Source organism: Daucus carota, chromosome 3, assembly GCF_001625215.2.
Source record: "Daucus carota subsp. sativus chromosome 3, DH1 v3.0, whole genome shotgun sequence".
Lineage (NCBI taxonomy): Eukaryota > Viridiplantae > Streptophyta > Magnoliopsida > Apiales > Apiaceae > Daucus > Daucus carota.
The window spans coordinates 52,690,323-52,712,006 of NC_030383.2; the positions used below are offsets into that span (position 1 = coordinate 52,690,323).

At 35.0% G+C, this 21,684-nt stretch overlaps 2 protein-coding genes and 1 long non-coding RNA gene across 4 annotated transcripts; all 3 read left to right on the plus strand.

Moving 5' to 3' along the window:
• The first annotated feature begins 2,034 nt into the window (after positions 1 to 2,034).
• On the plus strand, positions 2,035 to 5,568 carry LOC108211560 (AT-hook motif nuclear-localized protein 10). Its single transcript, XM_017383193.2, has 6 exons — positions 2,035 to 2,054; positions 2,310 to 3,132; positions 4,157 to 4,209; positions 4,361 to 4,489; positions 4,601 to 4,762; positions 5,101 to 5,568. The coding sequence occupies exons 2-6, from the start codon at positions 2,334 to 2,336 to the stop codon at positions 5,317 to 5,319; spliced, it is 1,362 nt and encodes a 453-aa protein (XP_017238682.1). The 5' UTR covers positions 2,035 to 2,054; positions 2,310 to 2,333; the 3' UTR covers positions 5,320 to 5,568.
• Positions 5,569 to 6,359: 791 nt separating this feature from the next.
• Positions 6,360 to 7,965, plus strand: LOC108213238 (uncharacterized). Of its 2 annotated transcripts, XR_010290038.1 has the most exons (3): positions 6,507 to 6,735; positions 6,964 to 7,572; positions 7,687 to 7,965. It is a non-coding gene; the product is annotated as an uncharacterized LOC108213238 (long non-coding RNA). The 2 variants fall into 2 exon arrangements; XR_001805250.2 differs by having other exon boundaries at positions 6,360 to 6,735; positions 6,964 to 7,965.
• Positions 7,966 to 11,993: 4,028 nt separating this feature from the next.
• Positions 11,994 to 21,679, plus strand: LOC108211351 (protein LEAD-SENSITIVE 1). Its single transcript, XM_017382926.2, has 2 exons — positions 11,994 to 12,162; positions 20,783 to 21,679. The coding sequence occupies exons 1-2, from the start codon at positions 12,069 to 12,071 to the stop codon at positions 21,454 to 21,456; spliced, it is 768 nt and encodes a 255-aa protein (XP_017238415.1). The 5' UTR covers positions 11,994 to 12,068; the 3' UTR covers positions 21,457 to 21,679.
• The last annotated feature ends 5 nt before the right edge of the window (positions 21,680 to 21,684 follow it).

The window sequence follows — 21,684 nt, forward strand, 5'->3', positions numbered from 1 at the left end:
CATTTTCATTTCATGTCATGTCATTCATGTAATGTCGTGTACTTGATAGAAACATGAAAAATATTTTGTCATTTCTTGTCGTGTCAGATTAAACTCGTCTCGTTTTTGTATTTAGATTTCAGGTACACGACTTGAGATGTTGTCATTTTTGTGTCAAGACTCTAAATACACGATACACAAAATGACATGTCACAAACGAATTGTCAGGTCTAGACTGATGATATTATGAAATTGAGTTTGCTTCTATTCATTTTAAATGAAAAGGCAAATATCTAATTACATTTCTTGGCAACATGGTTCAATCATTACTCAAGATGACCCTACTCAACATTTTTATTCAACCTTTTTCTCATGGCTAGAAAAACTTAGTTTTGGGGAGCACTTACTCGATTTAGTCAATAAAGTATTGAATCTTTGAGCAAAGCATAAGAATGTTTTAAGGAGTTAATGAGAATTTGTCTAGACCATTGTATTCCGGGGTGTGTTTATCGGCTGCTATTTTAATGGCATAGGTAACTAAGCTAAATCCATTATTGATATTGTTAGTGGAGGAGTAAGGATTATTTCTAATATTGAATTTAGATCTCAATTTAAAATTTTATATTTTTAAATTTTAATAGATTTACTTATAATTTTGATTTAATTTACTTTAAATTTATTAATTGAGTTTATTAAGAATTAATTAAATCTATTTTATAAATTTTACCAATTTTCATTTGGCTTGTAAATTTTTATAGTTTAGTTTAAATTTGAATTTGTTATGAATATCAAATCTTTTTATCTAGTGTATTTAGTGTCTTTCATATTCATTTTCATTTCATGTCATGTCATTCATGTTGTGTCGTGTGCTTGATAGAAACATGAAAAATATTTTGTCATTTCTTGTCGTGTCAGATTAAACTCGTCTCGCTTTTGTGTTTGGATTTCAGGTACACGATTTGAAATGTTGTCAATTTTGTGTCAAGACCCTAAATACACGATATACAAAATGACATGACACAAACGAATTATGAGGTCTAGACTAAAGATATTGTGAAATTGAGTTTGCTTCCATTAATTTTAAATGAAAAGGCAAATATCTAATTACATTTCTTGGCAACATGGTTCAATCATCACTCAAGATGACCCTACTCAAAATTTTTATTCAACCTTTTTCTCATGGCTGAAAAAATTTAGTTTTGGGGAGCACTTGCTCGATTTAGTTCGTAAAGTATAGAATCTTTGAGCAAAGCATGAGAATGTTTTAAAGAGTTAATGAGAAGTTGTGTAGAGCATTGTATTTCAGGGTGTGTGTTTATCGGCTGCTATTTTAATGGCCTAGATAATAAAGCTAAATTTATTATTGATTTAGTTAGTGGAGGAGTAAGGATTATCCCTCCACATTGACTTTGGACCGGAACTTAAAATTTTATATTTTTAAGTTTTAATAAATTTACTTATAAATTTGATTTAATTTACTTTAAATTTATTAATTGAGTTTATTATGAATTAATTAAATTTATTTTATAAACTTAATTAAGTTATTTTATAAACTTTACCAAATTCAATTTATAAAGTGGTTTAGATTTTTTTTTTGGCTTGTAAATTTACTCTTATACTTTATTAAATTTATCATATATTTTATAAATTTATATTTTAAATTTTATAATTCATGATTTAAATCGAAGAACATTCATAGATTAACGCACGTGGTCATTAGATACAAGGCTTATATTAGAGCTTCAATTGTCATAAATTTATAAAAATGGACCCATATTCACACATCTTATCATATTCGGCCCATTTAGACATAACCCAATTTACATGGGCTTATTTGACAGCTGGATAATAATAGAATTAATACCAAAAGGAATAAAAGATAAGATGCATATTATAATATCTTTTGATTGCTGGAATATTATGGATTTTTGCAAAATCAAATATTCATTGTGACCGTTTCCGCCCAAAAACGTAAAACCGAAAAATAAAAAACCCTAATTTCATATGAAAATTGGCCTATAAAAGGATTTGTCCGCAGCCTATTTTATTTACCTGTCGCAAAACAAATCAGAGAGGTCTATTTTCTATTTTCTTCGACATTCATATATCATATAGTAGTGTTCGTTTTATTTTATATCAGCATAACACAACAAATTATTATCAGAAACTATTTCGATTAGTTTTTTGATGATGATTTTTGACTTCGGTCACGTTTTTGTTGTGAAATTTTCAGTCTTTTAATTTTGTCTTGTTCGATTTTCATTTCATTTCGTTTTTTTATGAGGTTTTTCTGCGATTTATGTTTAATATAATTTTATTTATTTTTTCAGGGTTTAAGAATTGAAATTAACATCATGTCGTCCATTGAAAATGCTGCTGCTGTTGCTAAGATTCAGGAATCTCCGGCTCCGAACCCCGTGAACATCGCTGACGCGGCGCCGAACGACGGCGCGACTGCGGCCCTCGGCGCGAGTGTGGTCCACGCGCCGCCGCCGCCGCCGCTGCCAGTTGTGCAGACTCCGCCTCCGAATTCCTCGGAGCCGGTGGCTGTGCCGGTGTCTGTTTCGGTTGTTGTGCCGGTGGCTGTGCCGGGGTCGGTGAATCAGCCGGAGAGCGTGGTGGTTCCTGCGCCGGCGGCTGTGCCGGTGTCGGTGTTTCAGCCGGGGAGTGTGGTGGTTCCTGCGCCGGCGGCTGTGCCGGTGTCGGTGTTTCAACCGGAGAGCGTGGTGGTTCCTGCGCCGGCGGTTGTGCCGGTGTCGGTGTTTCAGCCGGAGAGTGTGGTGGTTCATGTGCCGGCTCAGAGGCCCACGGCGGCGGAGCTGGTGAGTCAGCCTGCTGCCGAGAGAAACGGTGTCGTTGCGAGGCGGAAGCGGGGAAGACCTAGGAAGTATACACCGGTTAACGATCAGGCGATTGTCGCTGTTTCCCCTGTTCCCGCTGCGGCTGTTACCCCTGTTCCCGCTGCGGCTGTTACCCCTGTTCCCGCTACGGCTGTTACCCCTGTTCCCCCTACGGCGGAGCAAGCACAAACTGGCGGTGGTTCGAGTGCTGCTGATGCCCAAGCTCGTTCAGGGAAACGAGGGCGAGGAAGGCCTGTTGGTTCTCGCAATAAAGCTCCTTCGGCTTCTCGGAATGTTAATCCTGCTGTTTCAGGTACATTTCTATTTCTGTCAATTCAATTTCTGATTTTATCTCATGTTCTTATGTTTTCGTCCGTACAGTTAGGGTTTTTAAGCTGCGAAAAGAAATCAAGGAAACTTTCGATGTTAATTTAATATGTTATAGATGTATGTGCATTGATGTAATTTATTACTTGCTAGTGCTCTGTGTATAGACTTGTTGCATATGATGAAGAAGTAAAGATTCTGTCAGCATCCATGTATTTTATGTTGTAGATTCGAGGTAGATTGTTTCGTTGTTATTAAATTGTTTTAATTTCCACTTTCAGAAAAAGGTTTTTTTCATTCGTTAAGAACGTTTATTAGATTTTGTTAGCCGTTGGGTGGTTTATGCCGCGAAAGTTCTGTGATGGTAAGAATAGTTATAGAGTAGGCGATCTATGAGTCATGAGTTCATTTATCCATGTAATAACATTATTCGGATTCGAGAATAGCTGTTTGGAGTATCGAGTGACATGTTTGCCTTTGACGGACATTGCTATAGATCCTGCGGATTTAATTTTGCACCTTAACATTTATCGTGTTTCATGTTCTTTTAGACTGACGTATAACAGATTCTCCTTTTTAGTGATGTGTTACATAATACATATATCCATGTTGCTCACTTTTATAGTGTATCAGACTACTTCAAGCTAAGTACTTCATGTTATATTTCATAGTTGTTTCATTTTTAGAATGCGAGCCCATTACTGCAGCTTAATATATATATATATATTCCCTGAGCGTTAAAAAATGTCCATTCCTAATTTAACAATTTATAATGTCGTCTTTGGCTTTGAGATTAAAAATTAGTTTGACAGAGTTAAAACGCATTTTTAAGTTTGTGCAAGTTGAAATTTCTTTTTGCAAATTATAGTTTTGTTGTTTCATGTTTATGCAATTTAAATTACCAATTTACTTCTGAGCATGTAAAATTTGGAACACAACCTAATGTTCATGTTGTTTACTGTAGAATTATATCGGTGTTTCTCATATTTTAATACAATACTTTTGTGCAGGATCAGCTGGAATGGGATTCACGCCACATATCATCGTAGTGCAACCTGGAATGGTATTCTATAATACTACTTCCTATTTTTCCTTGTGATGCCAAGTCTTAACTTTATCTGATATATACAGTTTTGTTGGAAACTTGTTTCATTCTACTACTTCATAATTTTGAATGTACTTCTCAGTTAAAGATTTTAATTTTTTTTTCTCAGGATGTGTTGGCAAGATTGGTGTCGTTTTCTCAAGTCCGCGCCCAAACTGTCTGCGTTCTTTCAGCCACTGGCTCTATAGCCAGTGTAACACTTCAACAGTCCTCAGGCAGTGGAATGGTTACTTATGAGGTATGTGTTAGGCTTCCTGATATATATAAAAGCACATTATATTCCGTCTCTTTGCATCTTGTTAAGAGTACAGTCCATCATCGTAAGGATGCTAATACATGCTGTATGCAGGGGCGCTTCGAGATCTTGTCTCTTGTTGGTTCGTTTCTGGTTACGGAATCTGGTATTCACCAGGGACGGACAGGGGGGTTGAGTGTGTCACTAGCTGCACCCGACGGAAGTGTTTTAGGTGGTAGAGTGGCGGGGCTACTGATTGCGGCGTCTCCTGTTCAGGTATGATTTCTGAAATATTAAAGTGTTGTCTTAAACTAATCAAAGTTTGCATTCATTGCCGAACTTGGAGTATACTGCAGCCTTTGCTTGCTACTGATTTGCATATATGCTTTGTTATTATTTATTATTATATATGTTACTAGCAGCTCACATAGTCCTACTATTTCAATTTTGTTCACCAAATATATAGTTGCTGCTTGATATCTGTTTCATATTAAAAAAATCTTAAGTAGCAATCTAGACCCAGGTCTTTGCATTTTTTTATCTCTCAGTATAATCTACATGTATTCTCAATCCTTTTGTACTAATGCATTGTGCTTTACTTTCTTGTATTATAGGTGATTGTGGGAACTTTCAACGAAGCAAATCAGCAAGCAATGGGACCAGGGTCTAATGGCAGCGCTCCCCCAAGGCATGTTTCATCAGTGGGAGGGAGCCCCCCATCTCGTGCTACCATGGGTGAATCATCTGGTGGCCCTGTAACCCCATTCAACCCCAGCACTGGAGGTTACAACAATGTCAACCAGCAGAACGTTTCAAATGTAGGCTGGAATTAGGATGGTCACCATGACAGAAATGTAGGCAGGCTCAGCTGGTCCAGGATTGTTTTAAGAGAGGATAGTCAACAAACAGAAATAGGTTATTGAGTTGGTTTTTATATCGACCATATATTGTATGGTTATAAAGTTTAGAAATATGTCTCTACGCCATGAATGGCTAGTAGAGCGAACAATGTTTTTTCGGGATGCTTGTTTCTTTTCCTGTCATTTTGGCAGAATGAAAATTTGTTTTGGTTTTTAAGTTGATCTTATTATTTTCCTTTGTTGCAAAATTGTTATGTTGCTAGGAACTTACAATAATTTGTTGAGATTTTGATGGGGGGAACAGGTACATAAATATGCAAGGGAGTGAGGCTTGTGAATAGAAAGCCTTGACTATCTGTCAATGGGACATTGACCTGGTTCAATGACTTGGCTCTCGCCATTTCATCAGGCACTGGACCAAGCGACTTATGCTTCCGGGGAATTCATATACGATACATTGTGGGTTTTGGACTCGGAAGTAGACTAACTTATTTTGGGTACAAGTCAGCTTATTCTCATTTATCCCGCTTCGGTATACTCCAAGTAATAGACTTATCTGGAGCCGTCCTCAACTTTTTGTCTGTAACTTCTTTTTCTTAGACAACTCTCAAGTTTTATACTTTCCCTTTTAATAAGTTTATATCTTCCTTTTTTTTTTTGAAAGATGAATAAGTTTATATCTTGTGTTTTCTTTCTCGACCTTGTGACTTCAATTTCATGTATTAAAGTCGCAATAAACTTTCAAAAAATAAAATTCTTGATTTATTAGTTTAAATTATTAAAAATTTAACTCATTTATAACTAAAATAATCTAAATATTTAATTAACCTATTAATTATATTATTCAACTTAACAAATCAACAAAGTCTAAAATTATATATTAATTCTTCACTTTAAATAATGAATAACTCTTTCTAATACAAGTTCATATAACAAAGGCGAGCCTGTTTTCATTTTTATCTTGCTCCTTTGTTCTGTCTTGTTCTATTTCCGTGTTTTATTCTTGAAGTGAAGGCCCAGAAGTTTGATGCTTGGAGGTACTAGGTAGACATGACAATTTTTATCCAAAACCAATAAATCAAACCGGACCATATATATGGACTTGGACCAAATTCATATCACACATGTTTATTTGGTTATGGGTCGGGTTTAGAGTACAAATTTATTAAAATAATATGGGCTTAAAAATGAGATACCCAGTCCATATTATCCACTAAAAACAATAACCCAGCAGAGGACAGCATACGAGCGAGACTAGAACCGAGACTATAACCTGAGACACACTTCGGTCCATTTCCGTGCTTCATGTTCCCTATACACTGCCTGAGCAATATACACAACAAATAGAGTAATGGGTGTCCACAAATCATGAAAAATCAGAAATTAGAGGTACGTTACTTACTAATATATCTATATATGAGCTGCTTCATATGATTATGTGGTTATGCATTTAATTCGAGTATGATTTTGATTAGTTGTTAGTTTCATATGATTATGTGGTTATGCAAATCTGATATTTAAGTCTAAATACTTGATGAAATTAGTGCAAGACAAGTGTTTGATAAAATGTCACATCCAGATTTTTTGGTATGTAACTATATTTTTCGAATGATGTAGGTGCTCAAATCTGTTTACTCTTGCGTCTCTTCATTCTCGTGAACAACCAATCAGGTGTAATTGTTTCTCTTTTATTTGTGTGCATCTAATGGAAGAAGAACATAGTTCTAATATGAGTAGGTTTGCGAAAAGATATAGAAAGACAACATCAAAAATTTGGTCTTTATTTGAAAATTTTGAAAGTGATGGAATATTTAAAAGAAAGTTTAGAATGTAGTCAAATTTATAGTTGTGAGCATGGTACTAGTAATATGCAGAAACACATGTTAAAACATGGACATAATGTTGTTGGTGATGAACTTGAAAATGCCCCATTTGATCAAAAAGTTTATCGTGATTTGATGGGCAAAGCAATTATAAAACATAATCTGCCCTTTAATTATGTTGAGTATGATGGTGTATGGGATGTGCAAAGTTACTTGAATTCTAATGTCCAACCCATTTTAAAAAATACTATCATAGGTGATATCTTGGATACATATAGATTTGAGAAAAGGAAAATGAAAGATATATTACAATCCTTGCCTGGAAAAGTATGCTTGACATCTGATTTGTGGTCCTCGTCAGTTATGGATGGATATTTATCTATTACTGATCATTTTGTTTAAGGTAATTGGAGACCACATTCAAGGATTTTAAATTTTAGATTTATGCCCCCCACCACACAATGGACATTTATTGAATATTTATATGTTTATTCTCATAAGGCTTCCCTTTTTGCAGGTTGCTTTTGTTTTGTAGACCGATTTCGATAAAAATTTGAGAACCAGCCAGAGAGATCTAAAACTAGGCGTAAAATTAATATACTTCTGAGCTACTCTGTTCTTATTCATTGAGTGCTTATGTAGACTCTTTTTTGAGATGAGATGATACATTGGTTTACGGAGTTTCTTGTACTTAACTGAATAGCGCTTGTTTAATTGAATTAGGCTTGTTTAATTTCTTGTTACCAGCAGAATAGTGCTTGTTTAATTGAATTAGACTAAAATTTTGATTCCGGCAGCTTGTTCAATTCATATGATATCCATGGATGGCTTTTAATGAAGGAAAATAAATACTTATGTTCGATCCTGATTTGACCAGAACAAAATCATTAGTATTTTGATCAGAATACCACCTCCATGTTGGTATCATTTTGTTAATTTTTGACCAAAAAAAGTATATATCATTTTAATTATATTAAAAAAATGGTTAACCATATTTTGACCCTAAACCATTTTTTATCCGAACCATTTTTAAACTATATTTAATTAAATATGGATCAATATGGTTCCAGGTCGTAACCAAATCCAAATCAAATTTTTTTGATCCAAAACCAATCCATATCCATTTTTTGCCATGTCTACTTGGAGAGCCGTACCATCTGGGAGACCACCTCATATTTAGTTTTGCAAAAGATATATGTATCGTCTGCGAAAAACGTGTGAGTAAGCGAAAGAGCTCTACAAGCTACTTCAATCCGCTTCACCAAATTCTCTCTTTCGAAATCGTGGATCAAATTTGAGAAGCCTTTAATACAAATCAAAAGAAGATATGAAGAGCGAGGATCGTCTTGGCGTATACCTTTAGAGGAAAAAATTGTGCTCAAGTCTTTGCCAGTGGGACTAACTTGATATCTTGCTGATCTCACACATTCCATGAATAATTTAATTATATGCTCCGATAAACCCTTCTTTATCAACATTGATTCTAAAAAAACCCATTCCATTCAATCGTAAGCCTTAGTCATGTCTAATTTGGCAGTCGTCCGCTTTGCTTTTCATGAGGATTTTTTTGAAATTTGTACCGGCGAGTGGTGGTTATGAAAGTAAGGGTGGCTGGGGTTAGTGTTTCAGGTTCTCTCCTTGTGTTCTCAACTCATATCCCCTTAATTTGATTACTTACCCCTATTTATAAGTGATCAAGCCATATATATTTCTTGTCGTCTAAGAAATATATTAGGATACGAATTCTCCTTTAACCGCGCGCCTTTCCGAAAAGGGCCCAATATGATGAGGCCTAGTCATAGGTCTTGAAGCATCTCCGTCGGTCCAGGGCTTTTTGAATCACACTCAGACTCATATTCTCCCAGAATCGTCGTAACCGCCGCTCCATGATTTACCCAAATGCAAGGGCATGCCCTTATGCCCCGATAAAGACAACCCATTAGACTTCATAGCAAGGCCTTCTAGAAGATACTCTTGAAAAAATCCTACGAGCTCCCTAGTGAGGATTGAGGACAACTCTAATACTTGTCAAAACTATCTTGATACTCCCCGATTAGGGTGACTCACCAGAATACAGAATCAGATTTTCTAACTGATGATGGAATGCGCCTATGCACTAGGCCGCCCCTTAAACAGAAAGTGACATTTCCTCATCATCCACGCCTTCATGTTTATCATTTCCATACTTAGCTATTATAATTCCTCATTTTCATTAAGCAAGAGGCGTTCATGTTGCAGGCTCAAAAGGAGGCGTCGAAAGGTAAGCCGTTCAATTGCCAAGTATCATCCTTTGGGCGAGGTCATGATCCGTCAATGCCTTCTTCATTTTCAAGTGGGGCTAATCCATCGATCAAGCTCATTCAGATTGGAGGCCTTCTTAGATACATCAAACAATGAGACGCACCTAATCATTAAACAACCTAATTTTGACTGTCACGTCCCATCATCACATCTTTAATCTTCTCGTCGACCTAATTCATCAATCAACTCCGTGTCAAATTTTGAATATGACACATAGTTCGGGAAAAGTTTATAAAACCTAACCAAATTAACAAAAATATTAATATACTTATATAAGATGGGTTGCGCTAAAGAGAGAATCCATACTTAAATTTTAAATAGATTTTCAGTATTTAAATCTAAATACATGTTTTACTCCATCGTTGTGTTTATTCAAAACTAATCTCAAAATATAACTTATAAACACAACATTTTTTGCATGTGCAGTTCTGCTGTATAATCTGAACCAATACTAGAAATAAGGTTAAGATTCTATGAGTTTCTAAGCTAAGGCTTCTAAGAGAAACATGCCCCTTGATGAGATTAAATAAAAATATTATCTTTTATTATATTTCTAATTTTATAATCTTATTATGTATTTATACAAAATTGTATAAAACTTATTGTAACATATACATAAACGTGTGCTAGCGAGATTTTACTCGTAAAAAGTCCAATGACACACATAAGAAAATAGAATACCTAAACTTTTGGAAAGAAGTTAGGTCGGGTGAAGTGACTAATATTTTCTATATAAATTTTCATTCTGATTAAAATAAAAGACAATTTTATATATTACTCTCTCCATCATCACATTTGTTGTTTACATGTCAATTTCTCATTGAATTTGACTTTGAGAACAATCTTTCAAGATATTCCATCATCACGTTTGCTGTTTACATGTCCATTTCTCATTAAATTTGATTTTGAGGAAGGTTTTTTTATCCTTCTCCCCAATTCATATTTTTTTTCTAGTTTTTTATATATTACACTTATTCTCTCCTCATTTCTCATGTTATAATATTTTTCCCCTTATTTTTATTCATTTATCATTTCAAAATGGGAAAATTAATTTTTTACCACTAAACTCTTGTGTCTATTAGAAAGTAACCACTGAACACTAGAATATTTAATAATTATCACTAACGTTAATGATGAATTAGATTTTTATCATTCCGTTAACTTTTAATAGATGACACTTATGACACGGCTGTTATTTCTATTGAGCAATAACAGTCATGTCATAAGTGCCATCTATTAAAAGTTAACGGAATGATAAAAATCTAATACATCATTGACGTTAGTGATAATTATTAAATATACTAGTGTTCAGTGGTTACTTTCTAATAGACCCAAGAGTTTAGTGGTAAAAAAATTGATTTTTCCATATGTAAAAGAATGAATTTGAATAACTTGCATACCTTCTGATCAGTGTCGATTGTCGTAGAAAGATGTTGGAGATTGTAAGTCTAAAACCTTTCTTTTTTATCCAAAACCCTGGGTTATAACCACTGTATGTCGTTTCATATAGTGTAGTTTTTAATTCTAATCAGACATATTTTGACAATAAAAATTAATTGACATGTAAGATGCCAGGTCACATACACGTGTAGTTCACAATACATATTAGTTTAAAAAGTAACGTCTGTTAATAAAAATTAACGGAATGATAAAAATCTAACACATCAGTAATGTTAGTGATAATTATTAAATATTTAAGTGTTCAGAGGTTACTTTCTAATAAACCCAAGAGTTTAGTGGTAAAAAAAATTGATTTTCCCTCTCAGAATACAATTTACACATTGATTTTTTTTCCATATATTTGATAAACATTGATTTTACTTTTATACTCTCTTCCTATCAGTTAATTGTTTCGTCTTGTAATGTAGCTCTCGTACGCATTTTAAACTCATCTATATATAATTTCATAGCTTATTTTTAATTTTTTTTTCTGAATAAAAATATAATATTACAGTTTTATTCATAAAAAGAAAACTTTAGAAATAAGTTATGAACTTATATTTTATACGAGTCTTGAAATGTTTGTCGAGTCCTCCCTCCTAAACTTAAATAATTGGATCAGACGGAGGAAGTTATATTTTTGCAATAATTTTTATTTACTCTATATTTATTAAATAATTCAACTATAAAATAATTATTTTTAGTTAATTATTTACGATATCAAAAATAAAAATTATTATCAAAAGTGAGGAACCACATAGGGTTTATGTAAAAAATACTCCGTCCATCCCTTTTTAGTTATCACATTTCTATTTTTGTTGGTCATATTAATTAAGTTTTGATCATAGATTATAAGTCACTACTCATTATTTTAGAAAACTGAAGATTACATCTTAAATTAGATTAAAATTATTTCCGCTAACATATTTTATTTATTTTATCAATTGATAAAATATTAATAAATTTCAGTTAAATTTTAGTCAATTTTACTGACATACAATTAAATGTGACAACTAAAAAAGCTCGGAGGGAGTAATATATTGTCAGAAAAATGTAAACATTAAATATAACATGACTCAATTGGTAAAACAAAAGGAAAGCTTGTTAAATTGTTTGCTCATATACCAAGACCGGCAAAGGCGAAGAAGACGAGGATCGATGGGTATACTAAGCAACAAAATAAGCAAAGAGGAGTTAAAGGCCGGCGATCATATTTACTCTTGGAGACGCGCTTATATCTACGCTCATCACGGTCTCTCTTTTCTCCCTTTTCTTATTGCCTATAAAATAATTCATTTTACTTGAAATGATTTGTTTCAGTCATGTTCATTTTGATTTGGTTTCTTATGGTTGAAGATAACTTAATCCTTTAATTCACTTTTGCTGCTCTCGTTACCGGATCTTACTTTTATTGCTTCAGTCATATAAGTATGTGTTTGTGCTTTGTAATCTCCCACTTACAACATTATTGGAATGTTTTTCCCGAAAATTGAACGCTGTGTGTTTATTGAGTAAAGTTAGCAGGATTAGTTGATTATAGGTTGGCTTCCGAGACCGAGTAATTCATTCAACATTTCTGGAGTAGTTCTAGGATGCCTGTTCAATATGTGATTATGTAGATGATAAGTCCTTTTGTGTTTCTTCCCTGCTGTCGACTGGATTGTCTTATTAGGAGTTTCTTTACTGTTTAGTTGTACATATTTACCACCAGAATTGAATTTTATATGATTCGACCATTGTAGCACAAAATATAAACCAAGTAAGTCTTGCTGGAATTTAAGTTTTCAGGCAGTGTGAGTGGGTAAGCATCAAAAATCAATCGCCTACAATTAGATAACCAATCTTCTCTAACAATCTACATGTGGGAAGGGAATGTATATACACATAAAAAAGCACCATCAGGTTCCACCTCTTCTATGTCCTCAAGCAAACAGTCATATTATACAGTCTTCCTGTCCTCTCCAACATATCCACTGTTAGGTCCTATTAACTCACTATATAAGATGATATAGTGATCACAATCTGTAACACAGTATGACAATATAAGAGATTTAAAGCAATAAACTCTTATTCACAAAACTTGAATAGTTACAAAAACTCTCTCAGTGATTTATATTGTATCACTAAGAGCTGCTAGGGTTCTTAACAATGTACTCGATAACTCAACTCTTCTAGAGTAACCCTAATCTGTGTTTATATAGACACAGTAACAAAATCAATCTCTGATTTGATATCCTATAAATCTGCTATAAATTCTATCAATCAAAGATTGCTCCAGTTTTCTGTTTAGTTTCCATAGCCAGTAAATCACTCCTCCGCTTCTATCCTTCCTTGAAGTATATCCGCTTCTGAGCTCTTTCCACGTGTAAACTCTGACGAGTCTTGACTATGTAAACTCTGGTCAGACTTTATCAAACTCTGTCAGACTTTATCAAACTCTGTCAGACTTTACTAAACTCTGATCAGCTTCCAGATTAAACTCTGATGATTCCTGTTCTAAAACAAACTTTAAGAACATTAGTAATCATCAATTATATCTAACAATCTCCCCCAACTTGTGCATAAATACATTATGTGCAAGTTAACAGATAATTGATGATGTCAAAACATTTAAGTCAAATGCAACAGAGTTTAACTATATAACAGAAAACTTTTAAAACTTACAGATACTTTACTCCTTAGCTTCATAGACACCATTTGCTGTCTTTAGATATCCTCTGAGGAGTTCTCTTTCAGCTTCTTCAAGTACTGTAATCATCTGTCTCTTGATCTCTCTCAGCTCTGGATCTGAAACTCCAGTTTGGTAAATTGCAGCTCTGAGATCATATATCTTATTTCTTCTCAAGTCTCTATCCAGCCTGATATTGTAAGCTTTATCAGACTCTTCATTAAATGCAAGAGTTCTGATTCCAGCTATTGTCACTATTTTTGCTGAATTTTTCTTCATCTCCACCAGCTGTCCTTTATGATTGAGGTATTTAGGAATGAAAGGTCCAGCATTTTTGTTTCCTGTAATACCCATCTTTCTTCTGATTTGATCTTTGAGCAGATTGGAGATGTGTTGGCATGACTTGTTCTTTACAAGAAATATGTGTGAGACATATCTCAATTCCTCCCAGTGTTTAGCATAGAGATCTGCTTCAAGAACTCTAAACACTGTTCCATCAGACATGAAGTAGATAAGAATATTATCTCCTCTGTCATTCTTCACCAGCTGGACTGAATCTAATTTGTCCATTTTTTCTTGTAAAGCTCCAGTCTTGGGAGCACATAGAGATGAGGGGTCATCTGGTCTTGATCCTATACTCTGATCAAATTTTTCATATTTGGATCCCAGCCCTCCTTTATCTCTTCCTGCTTTACGATGAGAGATTGGTTGAATTGGTCCCTTTTCAAAGCTTATCTCAGTCATCAGACTAGGCTTTGCAAATCCAGCTAATGGAGTAGTTGTTGGTTTAAACACAGCTTGAGCTTTGTCAGAGGTTGTGTCTTTCTTTGCATCCTTATTAACTTGAGCTATGTCAGAGGTTAATCTTTCTTTTTGATGTTCTGCAACATGAGCTTTGTCAGAGATTGCAGCTTCTGTTTTCTTTTCCTTTACAACTTGATCTTTGTCAGAGGTTGTAGATTTCTTCAGAGTGAATCCTCTCTCAAGATGTTCATCCACTTTGCTTTTGCCTTTAGATGTATACTCATCCTCAGAGTATATCTTTTTGACAGACAAACTCTGATCAGCAACAGTGGCTTCCTTGATCATAATTCCCTTTTCTTTTGGTCTGGCAGTTGATTTTGCAGGCTTTTGGATCTTTCCAGAGTTTATAGCTTCAACATGTTCTTTCTTCAGCTCAGCTTCTTCTGCAGCAATCAACTCCAAATCCAAATTGGCTTCTGGATTTTCTTGTTCAAAAATCAATCTAGCAAGCTCTTCGTCAGTCATGGGTTTGTCTGATCCAGTCACTGGTCTTTGCTTAGATCCAGATGTGAAATTATGTGTTGAAGCAGACTTTGTGCTTTGCTTAGACTGTTTCTGACTGTCAGAGTTTGAAACTCTTCCACCAGTCCCTGCTTGAAATCTTTTGTGCTTTGTGAAATCATCAACATCATCATCATCATCATCCTTCTTCTTTCTCTTCAGAGTTTGAGTAGTAGACTTGCATTTGACTTTAGCTACTCTCTCCCCCTTTTTTGACATCATCCTCATCAGGAATCAGTATTGATGTGATTAGAGTGAGTGAAGATTGGATGGCTTCAAGCTGTTTGGACATCCTTTCTTGAGTGGATTCAATCATTGTCATCCTCTTGTCCAGAGAGTCATGTGCAGATACCAGCTTCTGAACATTATCTTTCAGAGGTAGAAGAGTCCTTTTCTTCTCCATGTCATTTGTCTCCTTGATATTAGCTACTTCTGTTCTGAGACCATCTATTGATTTAGATGTCTGGGCATGAGCAGGATGAAATGTCTTCAGATAAAGAATTGTGCCTTTGAGGCTTGACATAACATCAAAGTTTGTGATTTTATTCTCTGCCATAGATAAAAATTCTTCAGCTTTAGTTGGCTCCAGAGAATGTTGATGGCTCAGCCAGAGTTTATCCCATACTTCATTGGGTGGATCAACCTGAAGATCCCTGGGAAGTGGCTCAGAGTCTGTATTCAGAGTTTGTAGCCTGGCATTATACTGACTGGTGGATTCCCATTTTTGTTGTAGATGTGACAGAGAGTAAATTGTGTTTTAGCCCTTGAACAAGAGCTACATTTGATATGATGACATTTCCAAGATTGATGTTGCCATATCCCAGAGTCCTTCCTATGTTGCCATCTCCATAAGAAACACTTGGGCCAGCCTTTTCCACAAACTCTGAAAGCAGGGACTTATTTCCAGTCATGTGTCCTGAACATCCACTGTCCAAGACTAGAATATTCTTCCTGTTGCCCTGCAATCACAAAGACCACTAATTGTTAGTTTTAAGGACCCAGACTTGCTTGGATCCCTTGGCCTTATTAAGTTTGTTAGCTTTTGCAGCGGAATATTTATTATTATCAGAGTTTGAGCTAACAGACTTTGCAACAGAGTTTGTACTAGAAACAGAGTTTGTACTTGCAGAGCTTTTATTAACCTTTAAAGAAGGTTTCAATTGATAATAATCATAATACAAACTATGATATTCTTTGCAAGTATAGATCGAATGCCATAAACTACCACAATGAAAACATGGATCTTGTGGTTTATATCTAATACTACTTTTTCTAACTCCAGACTTTGTAGGTAAGGAGTTAATGTCCTTGTTCTTCCTGCAAAAATTAGCAAGATGATTAGTATTCCCACAGTTATGGCATGTCTTCCTAGGTGCATTTGGAATAGGCATATAGTTATTACTCTTGTCTATTCCAACCTTGCCATTTCTATTTTTCCTAGGCTCCTTGTCTTTGCTATCAGACTTTACCTCTTTAAGCTTATGTTTAAGCTGTTTCTGAGTCATCAGTCCTATGTTAACCTGTTTGGGCTTATCAGATTTTAAATTGTTGTTAATCTCTGATTTTGGTCTATTCTGTTTAGACTTAGAGGATTCAACAACAAATTTAACAGGTTTAACCTTAGGTTTTTGAGTTTTAACAAACTCTGTTTTTGATGACTCAGCTTCTAAGTTATCAGTGTAACCTAGTCCCTTCTTCCAGTTTCCACTACCTAAGATATCCTGAGTAGTTTTGCCTGAATTAGTCCATGTTTTAATGATCTCCCTTTCCTTAGCAAGTTCTGATTGAAGAGATGCATACCTCTTTAACAATTCATCTTTGACAATGACAGCATCATCTCTTTCTTTCTGAACTTCCAACATCTGAACTAATTCTTTTTCTAGATAATCATTCCTTTTCTTTACACTTAGAGTTTCAGATTTTAATCTTTCATTTTCTAAAGTCTGATCTCTAAAGCTGATATGCAAAGTTTTAAGAAACAATCTTAACTCAGTTATATCTTCAGTATCAAAGGCAAGAGTAGAATGAGGTACCTTTGCAGTAGATTCAGAGTTGTTGTCAGTGTTTGCCATCAGAGCATAATTGACTTCTTCTTCTGAATCAGATGTATCTGTCCAGTTTCCTTTCTTGGTGATAAAGGCTTTTTCTTTTTCCTTCTTGGCTTTCTTGCATTCAGATGCAAAGTGACCCTTTTCACCACAGTTGAAACAGGTATACTTGTCAGCTTTTCCAGCTTTCCCTTCCTTGCCCTCATTCTTCTTGAAGTTCTTCTTGTCATAAACTCTGTCAGAGTTTCTGTCTTTCCTTGAAAAACTTTTGCCTTTGTTGAACTTTTTGTAGGCCAACTTCTTGAAGCTTTTCACCATCAATGCTGCTAACTGCATCATTTCACCATCACTGTTATCAGAGTCTGAGACATCAGAGTTTGAGTCATCAGAGTTTGATGACTCAATGTCAGACTTTGTGACATTAGCTTTTCCTTTGCTCTTAACAGCTTCCTCTTGAACTTTCAGAGCAACAGACTTTGATTTGCCTCCATGACGTTTGCTTCTTTGCTCCATCTCAAGTTCATGGGTCTTCAGTCTTCCAAAAACATCATCAAGAGACATTTCTCCAAGATCAAGATTGTCTCTTATTGTGGTGACTTTCAAATCCCACTTTTCAGGAAGAGCCAGAAGGAATTTGAGGTTTGAGTCTTCAAGATCATATTCCTTGTTCACCAGAGATAAATCATTCAGCAGTTTGACAAATCTGTCATACAGATCTGTCAAGGACTCACCAGACTTTGAGTCAAAGTGCTCATATTCCTGTGTAAGGATTGTTTTTCTATTTTTCTTTATGGCCTGAGTTCCCTGACATCTGGTTTCCAGAGCATCCCAGATTTGTTTAGCAGTTTTGCACCCAATCACCCTATTAGACATTGCATTATCAAGGGCACTGTGCAGAAGGTGTTTCACCTTTGAGTCTTTACCAATTGACAGGATGTCCTCAGGGGTATAATCTTTCTTTTCTTTTGGAACCATCTTCTGAGGTTCATCAGCAAGCCCAACAGAGAGCTTGGTGGGCATATGTGGTCCATCAAAGATCCTGTCAAGGTATTCTGGATCAACAGAGTCTAAGAATATTATCATTCTCTCTTTCCAGACTGGATATTCAGATGCCTTAAGGATTGGAACTCTAAAGGATGAAGCTTGTGATTTTTCAGACATGATTGTGATTAAGATCTCACTGTAGTAGTCTTAACAGAGCTGGCTCTGATACCACTTGTTAGGTCCTATTAACTCACTATATAAGATGATATAGTGATCACAATCTGTAACACAGTATGACAATATAAGAGATTTAAAGCAATAAACTCTTATTCACAAAACTTGAATAGTTACAAAAACTCTCTCAGTGATTTATATTGTATCACTAAGAGCTGCTAGGGTTCTTAACAATGTACTCGATAACTCAACTCTTCTAGAGTAACCCTAATCTGAGTTTATATAGACACAGTAACAAAATCAATCTCTGATTTGATATCCTATAAATCTGCTATAAATTCTATCAATCAAAGATTGCTCCAGTTTTCTGTTTAGTTTCCATAGCCAGTAAATCACTCCTCCGCTTCTATCCTTCCTTGAAGTATATCCGCTTCTGAGCTCTTTCCACGTGTAAACTCTGACGAGTCTTGACTATGTAAACTCTGGTCAGACTTTATCAAACTCTGTCAGACTTTATCAAACTCTGTCAGACTTTACTAAACTCTGATCAGCTTCCAGATTAAACTCTGATGATTCCTGTTCTAAAACAAACTTTAAGAACATTAGTAATCATCAATTATATCTAACATCCACCATACAAGTAAAACGCTACAATCCAAGCATACTCTTTATCCTATCATAATACTCCACTCTTTACTAGGAACCACCAGGCCATCACCTCATCAAGCATCAACCCACACCCCCACGCTACCAGGTTCTAGCGAGTAGCGACACTCCCATCATTTTCTCGGACAACACAGAAACTTTAGCAAATAATCCCATAGAATCCCATACCTACCCATCACCACAGACTGTATGATAAAATTTGTGTTAGGTATTTGTACCTTATGTGCACTAGCCAAACTACCGCATCTTGCATCTTGAGAAAATGTACAGGGCTTGGTGAATTTGTTGACAAAAAAGTAAGAAGGCAGACATGCTTTACCCAATGGAATTATGAGAAATTTAAAAAGCTTTAATCTTCTTGTTTAAGTTTTTGTAAATTCTTGGTTTAGAAACAGATATTGGAGCAGTATTGCAAAGAAAGGTATGAAATTTCGAGGTGCGCACATCACTCCACAGTAATGATATTGAGTGTGTAAAGTTAGGGGCAGGGACTAAACGAGTGGAGAGGAGAAGCGTCTGTGTGTTTACTTTGCACGGCAAAATTCGACTCTTCAATATCTGGCAAGTTGTTCCAGATTTGTGGTCAAGTTGTACAAGTTTCTTACTATAATGGTCGAGAGTCATACAAAATAAACTTTTGGTGTTAAAGATGCATAGAACAAACTATAAAGGTTAAGTGTGAAATTAAAATAATCGAGTCATTAATTATAATTTATTTATAAATTTACCTTTTTAATATATTTTGTATCATTGATTTAATTTTATGTTAACATTTACATTTACTGTTTAAATGGCGAAGTAAATATTAGAAATAAAATTGATTCTTATACCTCTCTCATATCCTACCCACCTCCCCCCTAATCCGAAACACATACTTCGCGGGTTTGAGGTATAAGTTTGAAATATATTCATGGTTTGGAATAAATGAAAAACATACCTGATTCCAGAACGTCTCAAACCAAACTATTTTAGGGATCGTTTGGTTTGAGAGAGGGTTATGGGTTTGGACTCAGGAAACGGGTTAAGGTTGTATGGGGTTGAGGTATTATTTACGATATCCTGTGTTTGGTTGACTAGTGAAATGAATATTGTTGATTTAAAATATTTTTGAGTGTTTAATTGTAATTAAATTAAAAAAAATATATTTAGTGTTTTTATATTTTTTAAGTCATTAATTTCATTTTTTGTTAACAATTAACATGTAATGGTATAAATAGAGATGAAAATAAAATTCATTTCTCAACTCATACTTCATACCCGCCTCCCCTCTTGGGTATGAAAATCTTATACTTTGTGGGTTTGAGGTATGGATTTTAATAGAACTTTTTTTTAATGAAATACCAGGTATGAGTTTGGAACTGAAACCAGAAAAGCACGAAGCAAACGACCCCTTAGTGGGTTCAAAATGTTGAAATACAAACCTAATATTTTAAATCTAAACAAGTTCCTCTCAATTTTGACAATTCTTCCTTAAACTATTATTATTGTAAATAATAATCTAAATTCTTAATTCATACACAAATCTGAATTCTGAATTGATACTTTATCTTTTGGTTTAGGTACGACATTTTTCATTGTTTAGAATATGATAGAAGGCTTTCGAAATTTATCATATCATTTATGCAATGATGCAATAATGAATATCTAGGCTCGGGTTAAAGACTCTTTTGGGGGAATGTCTTTGGAATGCTAAGAAGACCTCAATGAGTCTTATCATTCTTTTTCACTATTGTGAATTAAAATGCTAAATTTAGTAGTTATTTTTGCGAGAAAAAGAACTTTTAGGTTCTTTTTTTCCGTAAGCAAACTAATGATAATAATGGCTTGAAATTTGCAAAACATGGTAGTAGTTTCTTTTTGCTAATTACTTCTTCAAACATCTTACTACATGGGAAGTGACTGCCATAGAACTCGATCTTTATTTTTAGTGTATCTTCCTTCCCGTGTAAAATAGTTGTAAATTCTTGTCTTCACAATGCCTGAGTGCCATGTTGAGCACATGTTAACTTGTCTCTCATTGATAACAGGGATATATATTGGTGATGGAAAGGTCATTCATTTTACTCGAGGTGCAGGTCAGGAAATTGGCACAGGAACCTTCTTAGACACCATTTTCAGTTCATCATCCCCCGATTCCTCAAGCACTCCATGCCCTATTTGCGGCAATCAAGCAAGTGCTAATGGTGTTATATTGTCATGCATCGACTGTTTTCTTTCTGGTGGTGAACTGCATATATTTATATATAATGTGTTGCCACTTGTCTTTCTTGCCCAAGCTCGAGGAGGTACCTGCACTCTAGCAAAGTCTGATCCTCCTGAGGATGTACTTCATCGTGCGGAGTACCTTCTTGAAAATGGTTTTGGATTTTATAATCTTTTTAGGAACAACTGTGAAGATTTCGCTATTTATTGCAAGACTGGGCTGCTCTTGTTTACCAGTGTGAATGTAGGTCGGGGTGGGCAGACAGCATCCTTTTTAGCTGCTACTACTGCTGTTGCTTCTTCGCCACTTCGGTTCCTTACTACCAGCTTCAGTGGCTTGACTGCTGTAGGATTTGGGTCTTATTGTATTAGCCGATTGGTCTCTGATATTGGAGTACGGAGAGATGTTATAAAGATTCCGGTGGAGAGACTTCTTTCTCACTCTAGAAGTGATGAGGATGAAGGATCATCACCTGCTCACATGGCCAACCAAGATTAAGATTAGATGGTAATGAGGTAAAAATTTGATTATTATGTCTGTGGTTTATATGATACTTGTCCTTAGAAACAACTCTAAATATTTTCATCTATTTTGTGTGCGCGCATATCGTGCTGATGTTTAGCATGATATATAATTTTATCTGCAGAACTTGTTTATCTTGTTATGTGGAGCACCTACATTTCTATTCATTAATCTCATTTTGTTCTGTGCTCTGCTTTCACTTTT

Coding starts and splice junctions, on each gene's coding strand:
- LOC108211560 (XM_017383193.2), top strand. CDS start 2,334: ATGTCGTCCATTGAAAATGCTGCTGCTGTTGCTAAGATTCAGGAATCT. Junction 3,133..4,156: donor TGTTAATCCTGCTGTTTCAG/GTACATTTCTAT, acceptor ACTTTTGTGCAG/GATCAGCTGGAATGGGATTC. Junction 4,490..4,600: donor GTGGAATGGTTACTTATGAG/GTATGTGTTAGG, acceptor TGCTGTATGCAG/GGGCGCTTCGAGATCTTGTC.
- LOC108211351 (XM_017382926.2), top strand. CDS start 12,069: ATGGGTATACTAAGCAACAAAATAAGCAAAGAGGAGTTAAAGGCCGGC. Junction 12,163..20,782: donor TTATATCTACGCTCATCACG/GTCTCTCTTTTC, acceptor CATTGATAACAG/GGATATATATTGGTGATGGA.